Source organism: Miniopterus natalensis, chromosome 16, assembly GCF_054644295.1.
Source record: "Miniopterus natalensis isolate mMinNat1 chromosome 16, mMinNat1.hap1, whole genome shotgun sequence".
In the NCBI taxonomy this organism is placed as follows: Eukaryota; Metazoa; Chordata; class Mammalia; order Chiroptera; family Miniopteridae; genus Miniopterus; species Miniopterus natalensis.
Window position 1 is genome coordinate 23812264 of NC_142096.1, and position 18859 is coordinate 23831122.

Here is an 18859-nt window from a genome sequence, read left to right on the forward strand (position 1 = left end):
AGTCTGCTTATCCCTAGGAGGCTTTTATGGTGCATGAGAGAAAATAGCTATCCTGTCCCAAGATCCCCCAAACTGCCAACTCAAGGAGGGACTCACTTTGAGAGTGGATGGCCTTTCTTTCTCTCCATGTCTATTATTATTAGGCTCTACACTGCCTCTCTCCCAGCCTTATACTCACCCCATGGGCTCTCCCCAGGTAAATCTACTCTGCTTAAGTAGTTCTCAGGCAGCTTCAGCTGAGGACAAATGCTGCAGCAGCTGCACAATTTTGTAGGCCTCTGACCTTTGTGCTGCTGTCTCTGTGCCTAGAGCTTCTTGGGAGCTCCATGGGAAGAATGGTTCTGCTTCCATTAGCTTCTAGAATGTGTATTCTGAGCTGTGGTTTTCTCCATTCTGGGCTATGCATCTATATAATATCATTTGCTTTCCACATCACAGAAATTAAAATCTCAAGTTTGTTGATTGTACCTTCTGTTGTTTTCCATGCTGCAAAAGGCTTTTTGCTTTTTGTATATCTTTATTATTTTTTCACTGGGATCCTAGGAACGAGGTGATACAATCATATATGCCCAACCATAAGGCTAGAGGAGAGCCGACCTGATGGCTGCATGTAATTCTGACCCCTGGACACATTTCAGGGGTCAGGGGTGTGCATCTATGAGGCTAGAAAAATGAAAAGTTTTGCAGTAAGGACTAAGAAAGAGAAGAGTCTCTAATTGATAGAGGTATTAGTCCATTTGGGTTGCTATAACAAAATAGGCATCACAGACTAGGTGGCTTATAAACAATGTTTATTTCTCACAGTTCTGGAGGCTGAAAGTCCATGATCAGGCTGCCAGCATGGTCAGGTCCTGGTGAAGACCCTTTTCCCACTTGCAGACTTTTTAACTTCTGTGTCTTCACATAGTGGAAGAGAGGAGGGATCTCTCTGGAGCCTCTTTTGTAAGGACACTAATCCTGTTCATAATAAGGGCTCTGTCCTCATGACCTAAACACCTCCCACAGGCCCCTACCTCCTAATACCATCAATTAAACATTAGGTTTTCAACACATGAATTTGAGTGGGCGCAAATATTCAATCTACAGCAATAGACTGTGAGAGATAAAAGTCAGGAACTTTTGCAGGGAGGCAGCACCATGTTCCAACTCTGTGCACTACAGCAGGGATTTTCAACCTTTTTCATCTCCTGGTATATAGATAAACTACCTACTAAAATTCTGTGGCACACCAAAAAATATATATTTTTGCCAATCTGACCAAGAAAAGGTATAATTTTGATTCATTCACACTGACAGCTATTGTTGGCTGTTGTCATTTTTTTATTTGACTATCTAAGGGAAAAGAGGTCAGTGCCCCCGACTAAATAGGTATTATATGTTTTAGAAATTCTTGAAGCACACCGGTTACAAAATTGCTGCCCTAGAGAAGTGTAAGAGGAGCTGAGAGGCACTCAGAAAAAAACCATAAGAAGGCCCAGTTTTATTTCATCCTTAGTTTCCCCGGGACATCTATATCTTTATAATAAATGTCTCTCTTGCTTACACTAACTGTGTGAATTTCTGTCACAGGTATGAGAGCCAGAAATCTTGTACCATCTTGGCCTTCTTGGAATATGTTAGTCTGGTCTGGCTAGCTGTTGGGGGAAAAAGTGCATCAAAAATGTATTACACCAAGGAGCCAGGGTTTCTGTCACAGTGCAACAATGGCCATGACAGTGACCTCTGCAGATGATAAACACCTTAGTTGTCACCCTTGTAAAACGAAAAGGTACAAATAAGGTGGAGGCTCTTTTCTCTTAGCCTAGTTTACAAGGATCTGCCCATAAATTGAGGGGAGGGGTATAACATACCTCCCCAACTTACCATGGAGATAAATTTTTTTTGGAGATTTTTTTTTTAAACTCCCAGAAACACTATGTAACTTCAAAGATACATCAGCTTGTTACATGTGAAAAATGGCAAAATGTTCACTAGGAAACAAAAATAAAACCCACCATTATTTTGTTCCAATAGTCTGCTTGTCCCCCAACCCCTAAATTTTTAACTTCTTTTAATCTTATTTTTGTAGCCTTAAGGAAATCGCTTTCCCACTTAAAAACCAGCCCTTTCCCCTAACTTCACATTTCCTCTTCCTTAATTTATCTCTTCCCGAACTTTACATTTTACTAAAGTTTTTACTTTTAGGAATTGCTATTTTACTTGGAGAGTTTTAAGAAATAATTCTAAACTCTCCACAAATAAGACTAATGCAACTTTAAAATACTATTTGCTCAAACCAATACATTGCCCTTCGATAATTTTCATGCTGTGCTTACAGCCGAGGAGGAGCTCAATACCTATAATATTAAATAAATAAAACAGGGCCCGCATCCTCGCAACCAGCCTGAGCTCCTCGCCCTCTGCACGGCCTGGGACGCGCGGGCCGGTTTCTCTAGCGGGGCAGCCACTGTGAAGTCTCCAGCTACCTCTACAGGCCCGAGGGCGCGGCGGCGGTGGGAGGGCCCCTGCCCCGTGAGCCGCTTCGCCGCGGGAACTGGGGGCCCACCCGGGCCCGCGAGCTCCGCCCCTCTGTCCTCCACGGCCCGGGCGCGGCCTCGGCGTCCGGTTAGCGCCAGAGCCTCTCGGCGTCGCCGGAGTTCACGCTGCGAAGGGCCGTCAGTTACTCCGGGCGTTTGTGGCTTGGAGGACCCAGGGAAAGTAAAGGGTCCCGGGGGTGCAAGTGGGGGTGGTTTTGACATCTGTGGTTTTAAAACGTGAGGTGACAAAAACGCCGAGCCAGGCAGGAGTCGAACCTACAATCTTCTGATCCGTAGTCAGACGCGTTATCCATTGCGCCACTGGCCCCTCGCGCGAGGGGCGCACGGGGGTTGTACAGACCGTAGAGCAGCGAGGCCGCACCAAGCGGTCACCGCCCAACACTTAGTGAAGAAAAAGTACGACAGGCGGCAGGAGCGGCGTCGGAGTCCCTGAGCGCTGGCACCACACGCCTTGGACACCGAGTTGGACCCTACCCCGGGGTCATTAGTTCACGCTGGCGGAGCCGGGGTGTTTTTCTGCGCCTGCGTAAAAGGACGCAGGCGCGTACGGCTCCCGCCGTGGGATTACGCATGCGCAGATCTATCCCTGTTTAAAGTTAGGCGCGCTCTGCTTTTTGCGTTGACTCTCCGAAGGCGGAGGCTCGCTGTCCGTCCCTTCGATAGCTCAGCTGGTAGAGCGGAGGACTGTAGTTGGTTTCCCCATCGAGAGTCATCCTTAGGTCGCTGGTTCGATTCCGGCTCGAAGGAGACGAGTGTGTCTTTTTCGCCCCCAACTTTCTGTGACAGGCGCTTTCCCTGGCCAGCTGCTCTCACACACAGGACACTAAAGAACAGCGCAGGGCTGAGCGCTTTTGCTGCAGTGTTGGCCGAGGGCAGCGTCTCGCGTCTTCTGCGGAGCCCGGAAGCGGCGCCGCGGCCCAAGTTCCAAGCAGGGCAGCGAGCATGCGCTCGGCCGGCGCCGGGTCACAGCCTCCTTCTTGTTTCTAAATCGTCCGTACGTTCCCCGAGCCCCTGAGCCGCGCAGATAAAACCAGCGCGGCCAGGCCGCCGGCTCCCCGGGGCCTCGGCTCTCTCCTCAGAGCCCCCGGTAAGGTGGGCACCGGAGCGCTCACCGGGCTGCTGGCTGCCGGGAGGGGGTGGGAGGTCGGCAGGGAAGGTCCTGCCCCCGAGGGACCTGGGAGTCGGGCAGGGAGCCGCGGGAAGCACGCGAACCCGAGAACGGTCTGAGCGCTGTGGGGAGGAGCGCGCACGGCGCCCCGTCGCTCCCTCCCACAGCTCGGCCGCGGCGCGGAGGACCGTACCCGCGCGTCCGCCGTCACCCGGGGGCCGCTGGTTCGATCCCGGCTCGAAGGAGGAGCCCACACGTTTTGCGGCTTTGGCCTCGGGTCCGAGGAAGGTCGGGAATGGGACCGGGACGGCTTATCTCGGCGGCTGCGCGCGCTGACCTCTCTCTAGGGGAAGAGATAAGGCGCCTCGCCCAGCGGCGGGGGATTAGCTCAAATGGTAGAGCGCTCGCTTAGCATGCGAGAGGTAGCGGGATCGATGCCCGCATCCTCCAGTTTTTTTCCCGGCCTCGTTTTTCTTTCGATTCTCACTTAGCTCCGAACTTTGCTCAAAGTCAGCCACAGGGCGAGTGAGGGGCGAGGCGAGCCTGAAGTTACGGCTCCGTGAGATCCCCGGACGGGTGCGGGTGCTGGGAGCTTATCCTCCCAGCGCTGAAAGTTTCCACCCACTTGCTTTGTGAAGTTCACGAAACTGGTTCCCTCTCACGCCTAAGTGGAGACGAATTGCAGCAGCATCTTGCCGTTCCTATTGCTTTGTGATTTCCGACTGATGGCTGCACTTCCAGGGCTCCGTCCAGGGCTAAGCTGCGGGTAGTTAGAATAGCAGCTGACAGACGGAAAATAAACACCAACAAAAAAACGGAGAGCTTGGACAAGTGCGCTGACTGCCGCCGACTGAGGCTGAGCCGCGGGAGCCAGGACTTCGGCTCCATCTCAGCCGCGTGCGTGGAGCGGATGCCGGGCTCCGGGCTCCGGAGCAGGAGGCGGGGGGGGGGGGGGGGGGGGGGGCCAGGCGGAGAAGGGCCCCAAACCAGGCTCGGTGGGGAGGGGAGCCCCGGCGCCCTCCCCCTGGGAGACGACCGTGGAGAGTCGGAGAGAGGTCGGCTCTAAGGGAGTTAACTGGAGGACAGTTATGTATAGGGCTGCCCCTGAGTGTGGTCTATGTTGTTAAACAAAGACAAGGCGAAAACACACATTCCCCGGCTGAAAGGCTCAGATGGAGCAGCGCCACACAAAGGCTTTTCCGGCAATACGCTCTCCTTATCCTAATTTTTTAGATTACAGCCACAAAAAAGCTGTTGGAACCATGCTGCAGTTCTAAACACAAACATAAATCTTCTACACAAAGGCAGAAATCATATCTTCTTCGAGGATTACAATTAATAATGGGTGATTCTTTTATTCAATGTCCATTTTAGGGTTCTAGGCAACCTGTCCATTTTTGTTACCAATGTACAACCTGTTGTATTTTATTAGTATATCTTTCATTTTTTAGGACAGCCTCTGTTTTCATCTCATTTTATTCTTTTCAATAAAGTCTTTCAATGGAATACATAGTGATTCACTTAAAATACACCCTCATCGTTTGGGGGGAAACAAATTACAAAGTGGGATAAAGAATCCTTTTATTGGATGATATGTCCCAAATTTGGGGGTTATGGATGTTCTAGCTGGCTGACAGGAGGAGCTGGCAGTGAAACTATAAATGACTAAAAGAACAAGAAATGAGTAATAAGTCAAAAAGATGAGGAGGAATTCACCCCAAATCCAAGTGGAGAACACATGTTTAGGGCAGATGAGTGAGCAAGAACTCACACAAGGTCTCAGGATCAGCAGCGCACGTGTGGAATGGAATTCATGACCGAGTGGGATTTATTCCAAGAATATGAGTGGTTCGAAATTCCAAAATCAACATTAATTCATCATAGTAAACAGACTAAAGAAGGAAACCCACATGATCATTTCAGTAGATGCTGGAAAGTAGTTGACAAAATTCAACATCCATTCCTGATTTTTAAAACTGTCAGCAGACTTGGAAGGGAAGGGAGCTTCTTCAATCTGATAAAGGGCATCAATGAAAAACAACTAACATCATACTTAACAGTATGAACGCTTTCCTCCTGAGATCAGGAACAAAGCAAGGATGTCCATTCTGGGGTTTCTAGCAAGTGCAATAAGGCAAGAAAAATAAAGTAGAAGACCTCTAGATTGGAAAGGAAAAAATAAAACCATCTCTATTTACAGATATCTCATTTTTAAAAACATTGATTACATGTTGAAATGATAATAGTTTATATGTTTGGGGGTTCAATAAAATATATTAATGAAAATTCCATTTGTTTCTGATTTTCAATGTGGCTACTAAAAATTTAAAATTATATATATGGCTCATGTATGTCACTCACATCTTATTTCTATCAGACAGTTAGGCCAGAGAGATAGGTGAGGGCCAGATCGGGCCTTAGAGACCAGAGTGAAGATTAATATCTTTATCCTAGAGGTAATGTGACCATTAATGGGATTTCAGTAGGGACTGACACATGAGAAATAGATTGCAGCAGGCAAGAGTGAATTCAGAGAAATCAATTAGGAGGCTGGGGTGGAGGGGAGGTAGGGGGATTGTGTATGCTGAGGACGGAGTCAAGGAGGGCCTGGAGCCAAAGTAAGGGGTTCAGACATAACCACTGGGAAGGCCTTAGCTAAGATATCTGCTACTTGTTGGTACTAGCACTGTTCATTCCTGGCGTGTGAATTATGCCAAGGAATATTCAGAGGAAAGTACAATATGTTAGTTTTCAAACATCTTCTCAGAGATATTTATGATGAAGTAAAATTTATAAAAAACATTTAGAAAAGGAGTAATTATCAAGATGAAAACAAGCTTTCAGCCAGAAGTTTATAAACTATTTAATGAAAGAAATGCCACAGTATTGGCTCCTGTTAAGTACTTTTCAAGGCAGTTCATTTCTCTTTAATTTTAGATTTTATAAATTTTTTTCACTAAAAATTTAAAAACCACATATCCAAATTGCCCATAGATAAACAGCTAAACTGAAAGGACTGACAATGTAGACAAAAGGAAAATGTGAAGTGTTTTCTAGATGTCATGAGTCGAGTCCTTGTTGTAGGAAATTCTTCCTGTTTTCTCTTCCACCAGGGCTGCACGCTCTCTGCCCTCACTGCTTTGCTTCAAACTGCATCTATTTTTTACTTCCCTTTAGCTCTATCTGACCATAAGTCCTCTGTTTTGTTTGATGAATTACTCAGGTTCTTAGGGACCCATCTTTCTTCCTCTGACTTACCTGGGAGATTAGGAAACTGCTTAAGGAGCTTCAGCTTCTAAATGTCTAAACATACACCTGCCCCGGTCTGGTGGGACTCAGGCATGAGGGGCAATCGGGGCTTCCGACTAATTGCCCCCATTTGGCTTCAACCCCCTATCCTAGTGTGGGGAAGGGTGGGGTAGGAAAAGGGGAGGAAGCCGTGTACCACTGATACAGAGTCCGGGGTACCTTCAGGAGACTAAGCGGGTGTTCATGTCTCTGTGGGGGCCCAGTCCAGTCCAAATCCCAGTGATGTGGAGCTGACTTTAATTCTGATTCAGCTCCAGAATTCTACTTGTCCCTCAGGCTGTGCGAATGATTTAGGAGTGGACTAAAATTTTGTGGTTCCTCCCTAGAGCCGAGTGCTACTCCCACGTGCCGTTCTCAACTCGCACGCCCACCCCATAGATTGCTGGTTTCTGAGGGTGGTGAGGTTGGAGGAATGGAGAAAAGCAGGTGAGGAGGAAAGGAAATTATTACCCATCAGTTTTGCTCATATTCCTATGGGATTCTTGCTAGTTTCCCGTGTAGCCTCCAGGGGCAATTCTAAGAAAAAGTAAAAGGCAGAGAGCAAGAAGGAACAGAGGGGAAAAAGAGGAGAGGGCAGGGATCAACTCTACATCAGATAATGAAATTAGGGATTTCCACTGTTAAAATTAATACTGTTTCAGGGAGGGGGTACTTCCCTACAGATTCTGCTAAATTAGGTTATGAAGTACACTCACTTGTCGATAAAAGAACTGAAATCCAGCTAGGTGAGGTCAGTTCCCTGAGACCACAAAGCGAGGTGGACATCAGAGCCGAACAGGACATCCTGACTCACTGTGCAGCTTCTCACCACATCGTGGCTCATTGCTCCGAGAGAGGGCATCTGAGTCAGCTCTGTGAGCCCTACTTTCCTAGTCAACCCGGAGTCCATTTCCTCCTTTCCTTCCCCACTGCCATCGCCTGGTGCCAGGGCTTTGTGACCTGTCACCTAGGCCACTGGCAACAACCTGCCATCTGGTCTTTAGCCAGGTCACTGTCAGTCTTATCTGTCCCAACCACCACTGTGAAATTAATCTAGCCAACGCACAGTTCTCATGGAAAGGTCCCTGTGAGAAACTTTTAACAAGCTCCTGTTGTTTAATTTATTGAGTGCTAAAAACTCTTCAGCCTGGTGTACATGGCCTGCCAACGAGCCAGCGCTATGCTCTGCACTCCAGCCCAAAGCACCACACCCTCGGAGCATTCCCAGAGCTCCTGTGCTCACTGTCTTTGCTTCTGTGTCTTCTAGGAAGCCCCACCTGTGACACATCTAACAAAGCTCCTCAGTGGATCAATTCAAATGGTACCCCACCCATGAAGCCCTCCTAATTCCTCCATCTCTGAAGTTCTGTAGGTCTTTATAACATGGTGTTTTGTACTACGGTTCTGTATATGCATGTCTCATCTCTACTGTTAGACTGAGCTCCTTGGGGACAATGACCTGTGTCTAGTTTGTCTTTCCAATCCCCAGAGGCCAGCACAATGGAAACACATGATAAACACGCAAAGAATGTTTTTTTGAAAGAATGAATTCCTCTTATAAGGACAGACTCTGCTACAATGTGTATCATTAGTTTAAGTGTTCTTCTTTAGGTTGCAAAGTCTTTTCCAGTAGAAATTTTCTTTTATTGTGCTCAGACCTTGATAAACAAAATTAACTGCCCAGGCTAACAGAACTGAATTAATGCAGTAAAAAGATTTCACCAATTCCCTTCTTCACTGTAGTTGCTAAATAGATATTGAAAGGAATAACAAAATTCTCCAAAGATCCCTGAAATGTTTATGAATATATATAACTTATTATTAGTTAATAGAGCTTTTTAGATTCTCAATAAGCTCTCAGTACACACAACACTAAGACCACACATAACCAGTCACACCCGCCTAGTCTCTCCCGGTAATTAAGTGCACACCAGGGATATGTTAACAGTCTCGAGGGACTGACCTCACCTAGCTGGATTTCATTGTTTGAGGTTTTTAAAATCAGGGAGAAATGAAGCTGCACATTCATCACATAAAAAAATAGACATGTATTTCTTTTCCATTTTAAATTTGATTTAAAAATTTATAATAAAATATATATTAATGAAACAGCTGTTGCACAAAATTTTGGCAAATATCAGAATTGATATTTATGACTCAGGAGCAGACCAAGAATATTAGAAACCACCAGGGAAACTAGCATTTAAAAAATCAACTTGGACTACGAGGCAAATGCAAAAGGGTGTAAATATCTCAGACCAGATAAGAAACAGGTATGGAAGCAGGACTTCATTTTCATTTCGGTTGACAATGGCCTGATATCTGCCACCTGTCATATGTCAAAATGAGTTAATGGTCTGCCACCCCATGAGCCAATTACTGCCTCACTGCTGATAGCTGTTGCAAACTGTTTTAACCTTTTAAAGATTGTCCGATTTTCTTTGTATTTTAGGGTGTGTGGGGGTGGGAGTGGGGATACAGGATGACAGAAGGTTAAGGAAGAGGGTAAGCAATGTAAAACAGAAAAGAGCATATGAGAGTTTTATTCTACAGCCTTTTTAAAAAATCGAGTCATTCACCGGTATTTGAATTTTTCTTTTACTTTGTAGACACTTTTATAGTGAAAAGGTTTGAAATCAGTTTTTAAGTTAGAATGTTTCCCATACCACCCCCTTTGCAAAGATGAAATATTTAACAGCGACCAAGTCTTTTCAATGATGGCCCTTGTGAAGCCAGGATGCTGATTTTCAAGACACGTTTTATTTTCACCTAAGATGATGTGATCATGCTCCTGGGGTAACTTGCTTTCTAAACTCTCAAGACAGAAATGGCATTCATTATACAGCTAGCCTGCCTGGGCTGCATTCGCCGGGCCCTGGAGAAACCCGTCACCGCGTCCTTACCAAAGCCTCACAGAGGGCAGGGCTCGGTGGCTGCTCCGCACGCACATTCGCATTTGTTGTTGACAGCTGTCTGCTTTGACCTCCTTCTCACAGCCGTCTAAGTGGGGTTTGTAATCCAACTTCCCACTCACTCTTTTCACTCCCGAGGTAGGAATGCTGGCTCCTGTTCTCCGTCACCTGTCAGAATCTGTCCTCCTGTCACTGGCTTATATGGACAAGTCAGCCTTCTGTCACGTGACCCCAGCTGCTAAAAACAGCTCTGGCTCCCACTCGGAACCAGGGCCAGAAACAATGTCCTCCACGGAAAGAAACATGAAGGACACTTGATCACACAATCCTTGGAATTACTTCCAGGAAACACTTGTAGAGACCATTCGGAGCACCCTTTCCCTGGCAGTGCACACGCCGACGGCTAGGAGATGAGCGCATCTTTGAATTATAAGTCTTTCTCCAAAGAGCAGCAGACCATGGACAACTTGGAGAAGCAGCTCATCTGTCCCATCTGCTTGGAGATGTTCACAAAGCCTGTGGTCATTCTCCCCTGTCAGCATAACCTGTGTAGGAAATGCGCCAGTGATATCTTCCAGGTAGGTTTATTTGGAATGTAGGGGCGGAAAAGATTCCTCTGAATCCAGTGCTTAACTTTGAGGCGAATCCCTTTAGGAAACCTTAAAAGGCTACATTCATTTTCAAGAAAAACAAACAAAATTTTAATGATTTGCTTTGTACTTTGCTGTTAGCCTCCTCTTATTCTCAAATCTAATTTTATTTCAATAATAAGAATCATATTTGTTTTTTTTTAATGGAATCTGTTTCAAAATTGTAAATGAATTACTATCCAAGACATTAATGTTGGAGTTTCTGGCTGGAAATTTTGGTTATGAAAACCTTGGATGGAAAATCACCTCACATTGGAAATGGTACATTGCAGTCGACTGTGGCTGAGCATTGAGCCTGTGTTTTAGGATCACTTGCTGATAAGGCCTTAAGGGATTATCTTATGGCAAGCGTAAAGTAGAAGTTGATGTTGTTTGTAGTAACAGAGAGTGAGGAGAAGGCTCTGAAAAGCTACCGTGGCATTACTCAATTCCTCTTTTCTTGCTTGGCAAGAACAGGCCTCTAACCCGTACTTGCCCACAAGAGGAGGCACCACCGTGGCATCAGGGGGCCGATTCCGCTGCCCATCCTGTAGGCATGAAGTGGTTTTGGATAGACATGGGATATATGGACTTCAGAGGAACCTGCTGGTGGAAAACATCATTGACATCTACAAGCAGGAGTCCACCAGGTATGGTTCTTACATGTATCAAACCCATTGGAAGCTTGTTTTTGTTTATTTGGTTGTTTTAATGGGTCACTACACTGAATGCTTTTTCAGCCATTGGAGGCCAATTGTTTTATAGCAAAATGTTTTTCCAAGTCAGTCTTTTCCAGTGGGAGTGAGAGTTGCTCATGGGAGGAGAGAAGGGAGATGGTGACCATGCTTTTGTATCAATTTAAGAATGAAGTAACTCAACACTAATCCAGTCCAGATGGTGACACTGAAAGAGGCATAATGCTGCCCCACCCCAAGCCTTTTATTATATAAAGTATAGGCATTTCTGCACTTCACAGGACCTCTGTAACTCCAGATTCTACATAAGAAAAATATAGTATAAAACTTTATAGAAAGTTACAGAAATGGAATCTTCCATAATAGTCCATTTCTAGTTCAGACAGTCTCACCTTAAAGTCATCTAGATGATAACAATGAAAACAAAATTCTCTAACATGTCATGATATTGACTCTGGAAGTCGCAAAGCAAGGCATAGCCCTGGTCTTTAGCAACTTAAAGTTTAGAGACATGGGGGGAAAAATAACATGGAGTTCAGGTTATGTCTCCCTATCTCTAGATTGTATTTACCGTGAACTATTAGCATTTACCTATTGATTGACTGATATGCAGTATATACATCCAATCATTTAAAAAAAAAAAGGGGGGGGCTTCTTCCTCTTCAAATCACATTAGCTATAAAGTTCCTTTCTAGAGACAACACTGTGAGAGTTCATTCCTAGAAGGCATGGTGTGAAGGGCCCTCTTTCAGTTGTATACAGTCAGGCAGGTCCATAAAGCTTGGTAGCAATATTAAGACCATCTAGAAATGACCTCATTGTGATTCTTATTAGAAGACATGTATTTATGGAACATCTGCATTGCTCTGAGAGCCTTGCACTCTTAGAAAGAGAGCTGCTTTATAAATCTAACATATAATTACTGTAATCACTATAGCTATTAGTTTCTGCTTATGATTCAAAATTAAATTAGATAGCACCAGGATAAAGACGGAACTGGGGCAGAAGATGATTGCTGATGACATTGCAGATACAGAGTCGACTGTTTCCCTTGAGTCGAAAGTCTCTTGAGAAGGAAAGTACTATTGTTGCTGTTGCTTGGATTCATTAGTTTAAAATGCAAATTCACATGCTGTCTCTTTAAAAAAATTAACTAGCAATCAGTAATCAACCAGTTACTAAGGGAGTTTATATAACAACTGATTCAGTGCCGAGTACAGTGCCTTGCACAGAGTAGTGGTTCCGTAAGTGCCAGCTGATTAAGCAACACCACAAACCTTCCTACATGCTCTAGTTATTGCAGTAATTTTCTGTTTTGCTACTTGCCACAGTGAGAGCTTGAAACATGTGAAATAACAATAATTGTTATGAAATCCAGAGAAGAGGAGATGTTAAAACCTGTAGCGTGAGTAAAACTGTAAGACACATTAGTACCTATAAAGTCTGTGTGGTGCATGTTCCAAAAATAGTGCCAGGTGAGAAAATTGTATAAAAGCCATGAACCAAATGTCCAACAATGAAGCTCATACTTGAGTGTGCTAGGGGTGTTTCTGTGATTATCAAATTCTTCTTATGCTTTTGTTTCGTGAACTTGAGACTTGCCTTTGGAACATTTTTACTTGGTAACAAAACCACATGCTGCACAAAGGGCTCAGGCAAATGTTTGGGCATAAACCCAGTTGTTCCCTAGAGGCTGGCAGCCTTACCAGCCCAGGATACTGGGCCTCAGGGTATATTAAGGTGACCCTGGAATAACCTGGGATATACAGAGTGCGATGAACCTAGCTCTGACCCACAGTCATTGGGGTTGGGGGTAGAAAGGAAGAAGCTGGTGAACTTTGACCTCCTACAGAAAGGCTAGAGATTGTAGATCTGGACAAAACCTGGCCTTCTTATCTAGAGTTTTGCACAGTGCTGAACTAGCCACAGTTTGGGGGCAATGACAAGAGAAGGAACTAATTTCACTGCTTTTAATAATGAACATAATCATTAACTTTAAAATACAGTAAGTCAAACTAACACGTGCTGAGTGTGTCTCAACCACTGTTCAGGGTGCTTTACACATGCATCATGTGCAAATTCTTGAATTCTCACAATAATCCTGGGAGGTTGTGACTATTATTATTATTATTATCATTATTACCGTATTTAAAGTTTTTAATATTTTACTCACAGTAATTCATATATATAATTTTAAACATTCAAATAGTACTGCAAGGTCACTTATTTTAGTGGGATTTCAACAGGAAACAAATAAATGCATGTGTTTATTTAAATTCTGCCATATTTAATTAGAAGACCCTTAGTCCAATTTTTAGCTTTGAGTAAAAGCTGAGCCTGAAAGAGGTTAAGTAACTTGCCTAAGGCCACACGGTTACCACATGGAGAAGGTGAGCTGAAATTAAGCTTTAAGATCAGTTTGACTCTAAAGCTACTGCCTGAAATGCCTCTTCAAGACCAGATGCCCACCCTTCAGGAAACTCTAGGATGGTCCCAGCAATCTCAGAGACCAGAGAGAGCATCCTACAGACTCTTTGAGTGTAGCCTGCACTGAATGGCTAGAGCCACTGCCAGCATTTGGCACTGAGCCCTGAACCACAACTGTGAGCTTGGCCATCCTCACATCATGAAAGGGCATTTACATCTTTATTCTACATGCCACATTTTTTCCAAGGCTATTATATCTTTTAGGTTGTCTAAAGGTTGTCATTATATACTCATTTATAAATGGGGAATGCCTCTGGGCCCGTGTTGCCACCTAAACAAGAAAAACCTAACAAAAAACATGGGACGTAGTTCTCAGTCTATTGCATTATGAAAAATAAATAATCTCAATAAAAAACTAAACATAGAGCCTATGGCTATTTCCATGTCTTCAGCATTTGCATATACTGAATATACCCAAGTTCTATAACGTGTCTGTGGTCAGAGCTGTTGACATCAGAACAGCACAAGGGACTCAGGCTGCCCTCAGGAAATGCCTGGGAGAGATGAGCCACAGTAGCATTGCCTGTGCCAAGTTCCAGTGAATGTGCTCCAGACGCTTGCTCAACATTTACTATGAGGTAGAAACACAGGAGAGGGAAAGTTTTAGAGGTGGAAAAGCCTTTGATCAAACAAAGACCAAATCACCACTCCCAGTCTCACAATCCCCAGCAGGCTTTGTCATTTATCAGTGGAGCCTTTAGGCTGTTGTCTGGTCTCCTTGCCATTCATGAGTGCCAAGCGGCCCCAGCCTTTCCCTGTATTTCACATGCCTTTTCCAGATGAGTCATGTTAGAGCACAGGAGTACTATCCATTAATCTGGCAAATTCTCTTTCAATTCTCACTCATTTATTCAACAAGTATTTACTGAGCACCCACTCTATGCAAGACATTGTTCTGAGCACTGGGGACCCAGCAAAAAAGAATTCAGACCATAGCTCCTGCCCTCATAGAACTTACATTCTGGTGGAAAAAACAGATAGTCCTCAGAGGGGTGATACATTTTCTCAGTTGTGGAATTTATTTTCCTCAGTTAGCTTCTAGGCAGATGGCAGAAATCAAGTCAGGAGGTCACAGACTTCATAGAAAACATATTGGTACAAGACCAGGCAAAAATTCCTTTTAAAAAAAATCAGATTCTGAAATCTGGAAGCTGGCAGTCCATGCAATTTCCTTACCAGACCCAGGGCTTCTCCCAGTCTCAAGCACTCAACTTCAACCTAGTGACAGATGTAAATCAGCACATTCACTGCCTTCCTCTGAGTTCTAGGTCTGCAGCTACATTTTACCACACATCAATATTAGTGGTTTTCAAACATTTTAAATTCATGTCTCACATAGGAAGTATGTTTTGCTTTGTGATCTAGTGACCTATACATACATGGACGGTTGTAGATATATAGATATGCATGAAATATATACTTTTGTTTCAGGTCTATATTGATACATATATACACAAATATGTATGTACATATATATATGTACAACTGAAACAAAAGTTTCACATATCAATACTTATCCTTACTATATACAGTTCACAGTATTGGCTATTCTATTTTATTTTAACAATGCTAGTCATGACCCCCTAAATTGACATCATGGCCCATAAAAACCTGCAGTTTTTAAAAAGGTAGATCTTTATAACAACTAAACAAAAAATTCAGTTCCAAATCTGAGATGCTTCTAAACAACCACGTGTTTGACAAGGTTTTGGATTTGTATTTAAAATTTTCAAGTACCTATTAACAGCCTCAGTCTTTAGATAAGATATATAAAAAAGTCCAGATTTTTGGGCGAGTCAGCTACATGCACACCTCCAGAGAGAGCATAAAGCACCACAACTTGGTATAATTTTGATCTTGATCATAACACCCAAGCCATGCTGAAGATTAGCGGAATACACAGGGTGCTGTCATGCGCCGTGAACTTGGGCTGCTACGGGGGATTCCACAGCAAACAAGTTCTCCCTTAAGTCACAATGGCTTTCACTACTCCTTGGTTTCTTTACTGCTTGCCACCATCTCACTAGCACATAATTAATAATTCTCCATTATTACCTGCTGTAGCTCGAAAAAGTTTTGGTTGGTGCTGACCTGTTGGGAAAACGAACACTTGGGGATTATCTGTGAGAATTGCACTTCCAAGGTCCACCATGCCCCAGAACAGCATTTTGTATTTTTCTTATTGCCTCTTCAGTATAATTCTTCACATTCACTGAGCACATACTACCCACTCCCAACCACTGCCAAGTCCTCAGGAAGTTACCTACATTTAACTTTCTGGGTTAATGGCAGGAGTTCTCTTGAGAAACTAGTAGGCTGTGGAATCTGTGCTGGAGCACGCTCCTAACTTAACCCACGAGCCCAGTGTTAACTTTCAGGAATTCGCTAGCTGGCTTTTGAACTTTCAATAACTTGAAATCTGACATGCTGGGGATACTCAACACCATGGAAATTGGCAAATGCTTCAGCTCAGTCTCCACCACCCCGCCCCCACCCCAGGCTGGTTGTCAGAGATTTGTCAGCACATTACTGCTAAGTTGTAGGGAACCTGAATTTGGAGGACTCTGGGAGTCCTCTGGAGTGGGGCTGCTGTTGAGTACAGGGTCTAGCTGGCCTTTGCAATGCTGAGCACCCATCTCGGGGCTGCCCCAGTGGGAGCTGACACATTTATCTGCCACTTCCTCCCAGGCCTGAAAAGAAGTCCGACCAGCCCAGGTGCGAGGAGCACGAAGAGGAGCGCATCAACATCTACTGTCTCAACTGCGAGGTGCCCACCTGCTCCCTGTGCAAGATCTTCGGGGCACACAAGGACTGCCAGGTGGCTCCTCTCACTCACGTGTTCCAGAGGCAGAAGGTAACAGTCCCTCCCCCTCCCCACGGCCTCCTCCAAGCGCCCCTGTGATTGGCTCCCTGCTGCTGAAGGGGACTCGGGGCCTTGAGCCTGGAAGGGCGCTGGGTCCAGTGGGAAGCGTGGCTGTGCGCGCGTGGCCGTGGCCGTGGCCCTGCGCTTGATTCTCTGGAGGGTGCTGCGAAGCCAGAAAGGGAAGGGATGCCGAGGTGGGGTGTGGGGTGTTGGGGGGGGTGTCAAGAAGGGGATTGGAGGGGAAGGGTGGCTGTTTTTTCGCCCTTTGGAGGTTGCTGGAGATGAGCAGTGTTATGGGACTCTGAGCTCAGACTACAGATAAGAAAAGGAGAGCTTTTTACTCCATGTCTCCCTTACTTCCGTTGGGGAAGAGAGACAATGAATGGCGTTTCGTTAAAGAACAATTTAAAACATTGCTTGCGCTGGCCCTCAAGGGTGCTAGGTGAAACCTGCTTCCTAACCTTTTACCCTGGGCCAGCGGATGAAAGACCTCCTCTGTGCCCCTACCCCGGGGCCTCAGGCTCACTGCCCTCATTCTGACCAAACGCAGCATCTCCCCAGCTTATCACTCACGTGCCAGTATGGTGTCACCCACGGACAAGTAGGAACCTATCCTTTTGACCCAAATAAACATGGAATCATGTGCTCACATAGGTGTAGCCACTCTAGGAACCTAGAATTCGAGCAGCTCCACATCTCCACTTCTTTCTGTTAGAATCATAGATTCCACATTTGGTCAGTGTGTTTTACCAAGGATCAGAGTTAGCATCAAATTTGGAAGCCAAACTTTTGGGCAATACCATTTCCCACCAGTGCGTACTAACTGTTAAAGAAGCAGGATTTAATAAGACAATTATAATATTTATTTTCCAGTCCACTTATGATTTATCTTTCCTTTCACTCCCGCCCCCAAGTCTTAGTGTGTTAGAACTGAATAGTGGGATGGACAGAAGGACAGATGGCAGGGCTTCTACCCTCCTCCTGTTTGGCCAAAGGAGCTTCACTCTTGTCCATTTCTTCCATTTGAAGAAGGGGTTCTACAGCTTTAAATTGTTTTACAACCACTGCTCTCATAATTAATGTGTGAGAAAATCAGATTACATGTCTTGCCCAGTGTCATAGAGAAGTTAAAGGCAGAACTGAGCCAAGCAGGTAGGTCTCTTAATTCTCCATCCTGTGTTCCCTGCTGCTCCTTAGGCCAGTCTTGGGAAGGGAGTAAATACAAATTCCTCTTCAGATCGAGAGTCTGAGAGTAATTTCCCCTAGAACCACTTGAATGTTAGTAGTTTCAAGTTTGTAGTGACAGTTTAGTACATGAGTATGTGCACACATAGCACTAGAAGGTGCATAATAAGTAATACTGAATAAGTATAAGAAAATAACTATAAGTGAATAAATGATGACTATTTACTATATGCATTTCCCTAGTAAAACTGATCCTCAGCTGCACTTGGCAAACCACTTATTTTGGGTTCCTGATGTCACATATTGGCCTTCATTCAATTTACAAGCAATACTTAGAATTCTTTAGCTTGAATGTGCTATTCTCTATCTGTGACCTATAATTTAGCATTCTTAATGATTTTAGCAGGTCACAGTCTGTTAAGAATTTGATAAAAAATATGAAACCTCTTTCCACACAGATGCATTTCTGTATTCATCCATACAGAATTTTACTTACAAGATTAGGAGGTTCACGGACCCAAGCCTCTCTGTTTCTCTTTAGTGTTTTATGGATTCTAGGTTAAGAACCCATGAGGACAATACTATGATTAATCCACAATTGGTGCTGACTAGAAAACCCCTAAGATTTTGCACCCCTCTTTTCTGTCCATAGTCTGAGCTCAGTGATGGCATTGCTGTCCTTGTGGGAAGCAATGATCGAGTCCAGGGAGTGATCAGCCAGCTGGAGGACACCTGTAAAACCATTGAGGTAAGTAAAACTCTATAGGAGTGTAAACCAAGCCTGAAACTCCTGGGGTGTGGCCTCCTCAACACCACACTAGAAATCCTCATAGAATGACCTCCTTCTTGGTGTGTCTCTAAAATATTCACCTCCTGGTATAGGACAAGAAGTTACCACACGAGTCAACAAGGCAGATTTTCCATATTTACTAGGGTTTTGTTACATGAGTTGTCCTTTCTCAGTCAACCCATTTTGAAAGATTAAATACAAGAAAAATATTTCCCAGTAATGAAAATGAATGTTGTCAGCCTTTATAGCACAACTTCTTTGTAGAAATCCGAATGGTCTTAAGAAATGCTAGTTGGTGCATTAGGAATTCACGTGCAGGTGTGAGCTGCATATCTGTGCTCTGACGGCAGGGCTGCAAAAGGCCG

At 44.6% G+C, this 18859-nt stretch overlaps 1 protein-coding gene and 3 non-coding genes across 5 annotated transcripts in view; 3 read left to right on the forward strand and 1 right to left on the reverse strand.

Annotated features, from left to right (window-relative positions):
* Positions 1-2771: 2771 nt before the first annotated feature.
* On the reverse strand, positions 2772-2844 carry TRNAR-ACG (transfer RNA arginine (anticodon ACG)). The gene has a single exon. It is a non-coding gene; the product is annotated as a tRNA-Arg (tRNA).
* Positions 2845-3190: 346 nt separating this feature from the next.
* On the forward strand, positions 3191-3284 carry TRNAY-GUA (transfer RNA tyrosine (anticodon GUA)). The gene is made up of 2 exons: positions 3191-3227; positions 3249-3284. It is a non-coding gene; the product is annotated as a tRNA-Tyr (tRNA).
* A 738-nt stretch (positions 3285-4022) lies between these two features.
* TRNAA-AGC (transfer RNA alanine (anticodon AGC)) lies at positions 4023-4095 on the forward strand. The gene has a single exon. It is a non-coding gene; the product is annotated as a tRNA-Ala (tRNA).
* Positions 4096-10142: 6047 nt separating this feature from the next.
* The window catches only part of TRIM55 (tripartite motif containing 55), a 40063-nt gene continuing 31346 nt past the window's right edge, over positions 10143-18859 (forward strand). For both annotated transcript variants that reach the window (XM_016206416.2, XM_016206420.2), the window contains exons 1-4: positions 10143-10423; positions 10952-11124; positions 16345-16510; positions 18357-18452. In XM_016206416.2, coding sequence (XP_016061902.1) covers positions 10256-10423; positions 10952-11124; positions 16345-16510; positions 18357-18452 — 603 coding nt within the window. In that variant the 5' untranslated portion in view covers positions 10143-10255. The remainder of the gene's footprint in view (positions 10424-10951; positions 11125-16344; positions 16511-18356; positions 18453-18859) is intronic.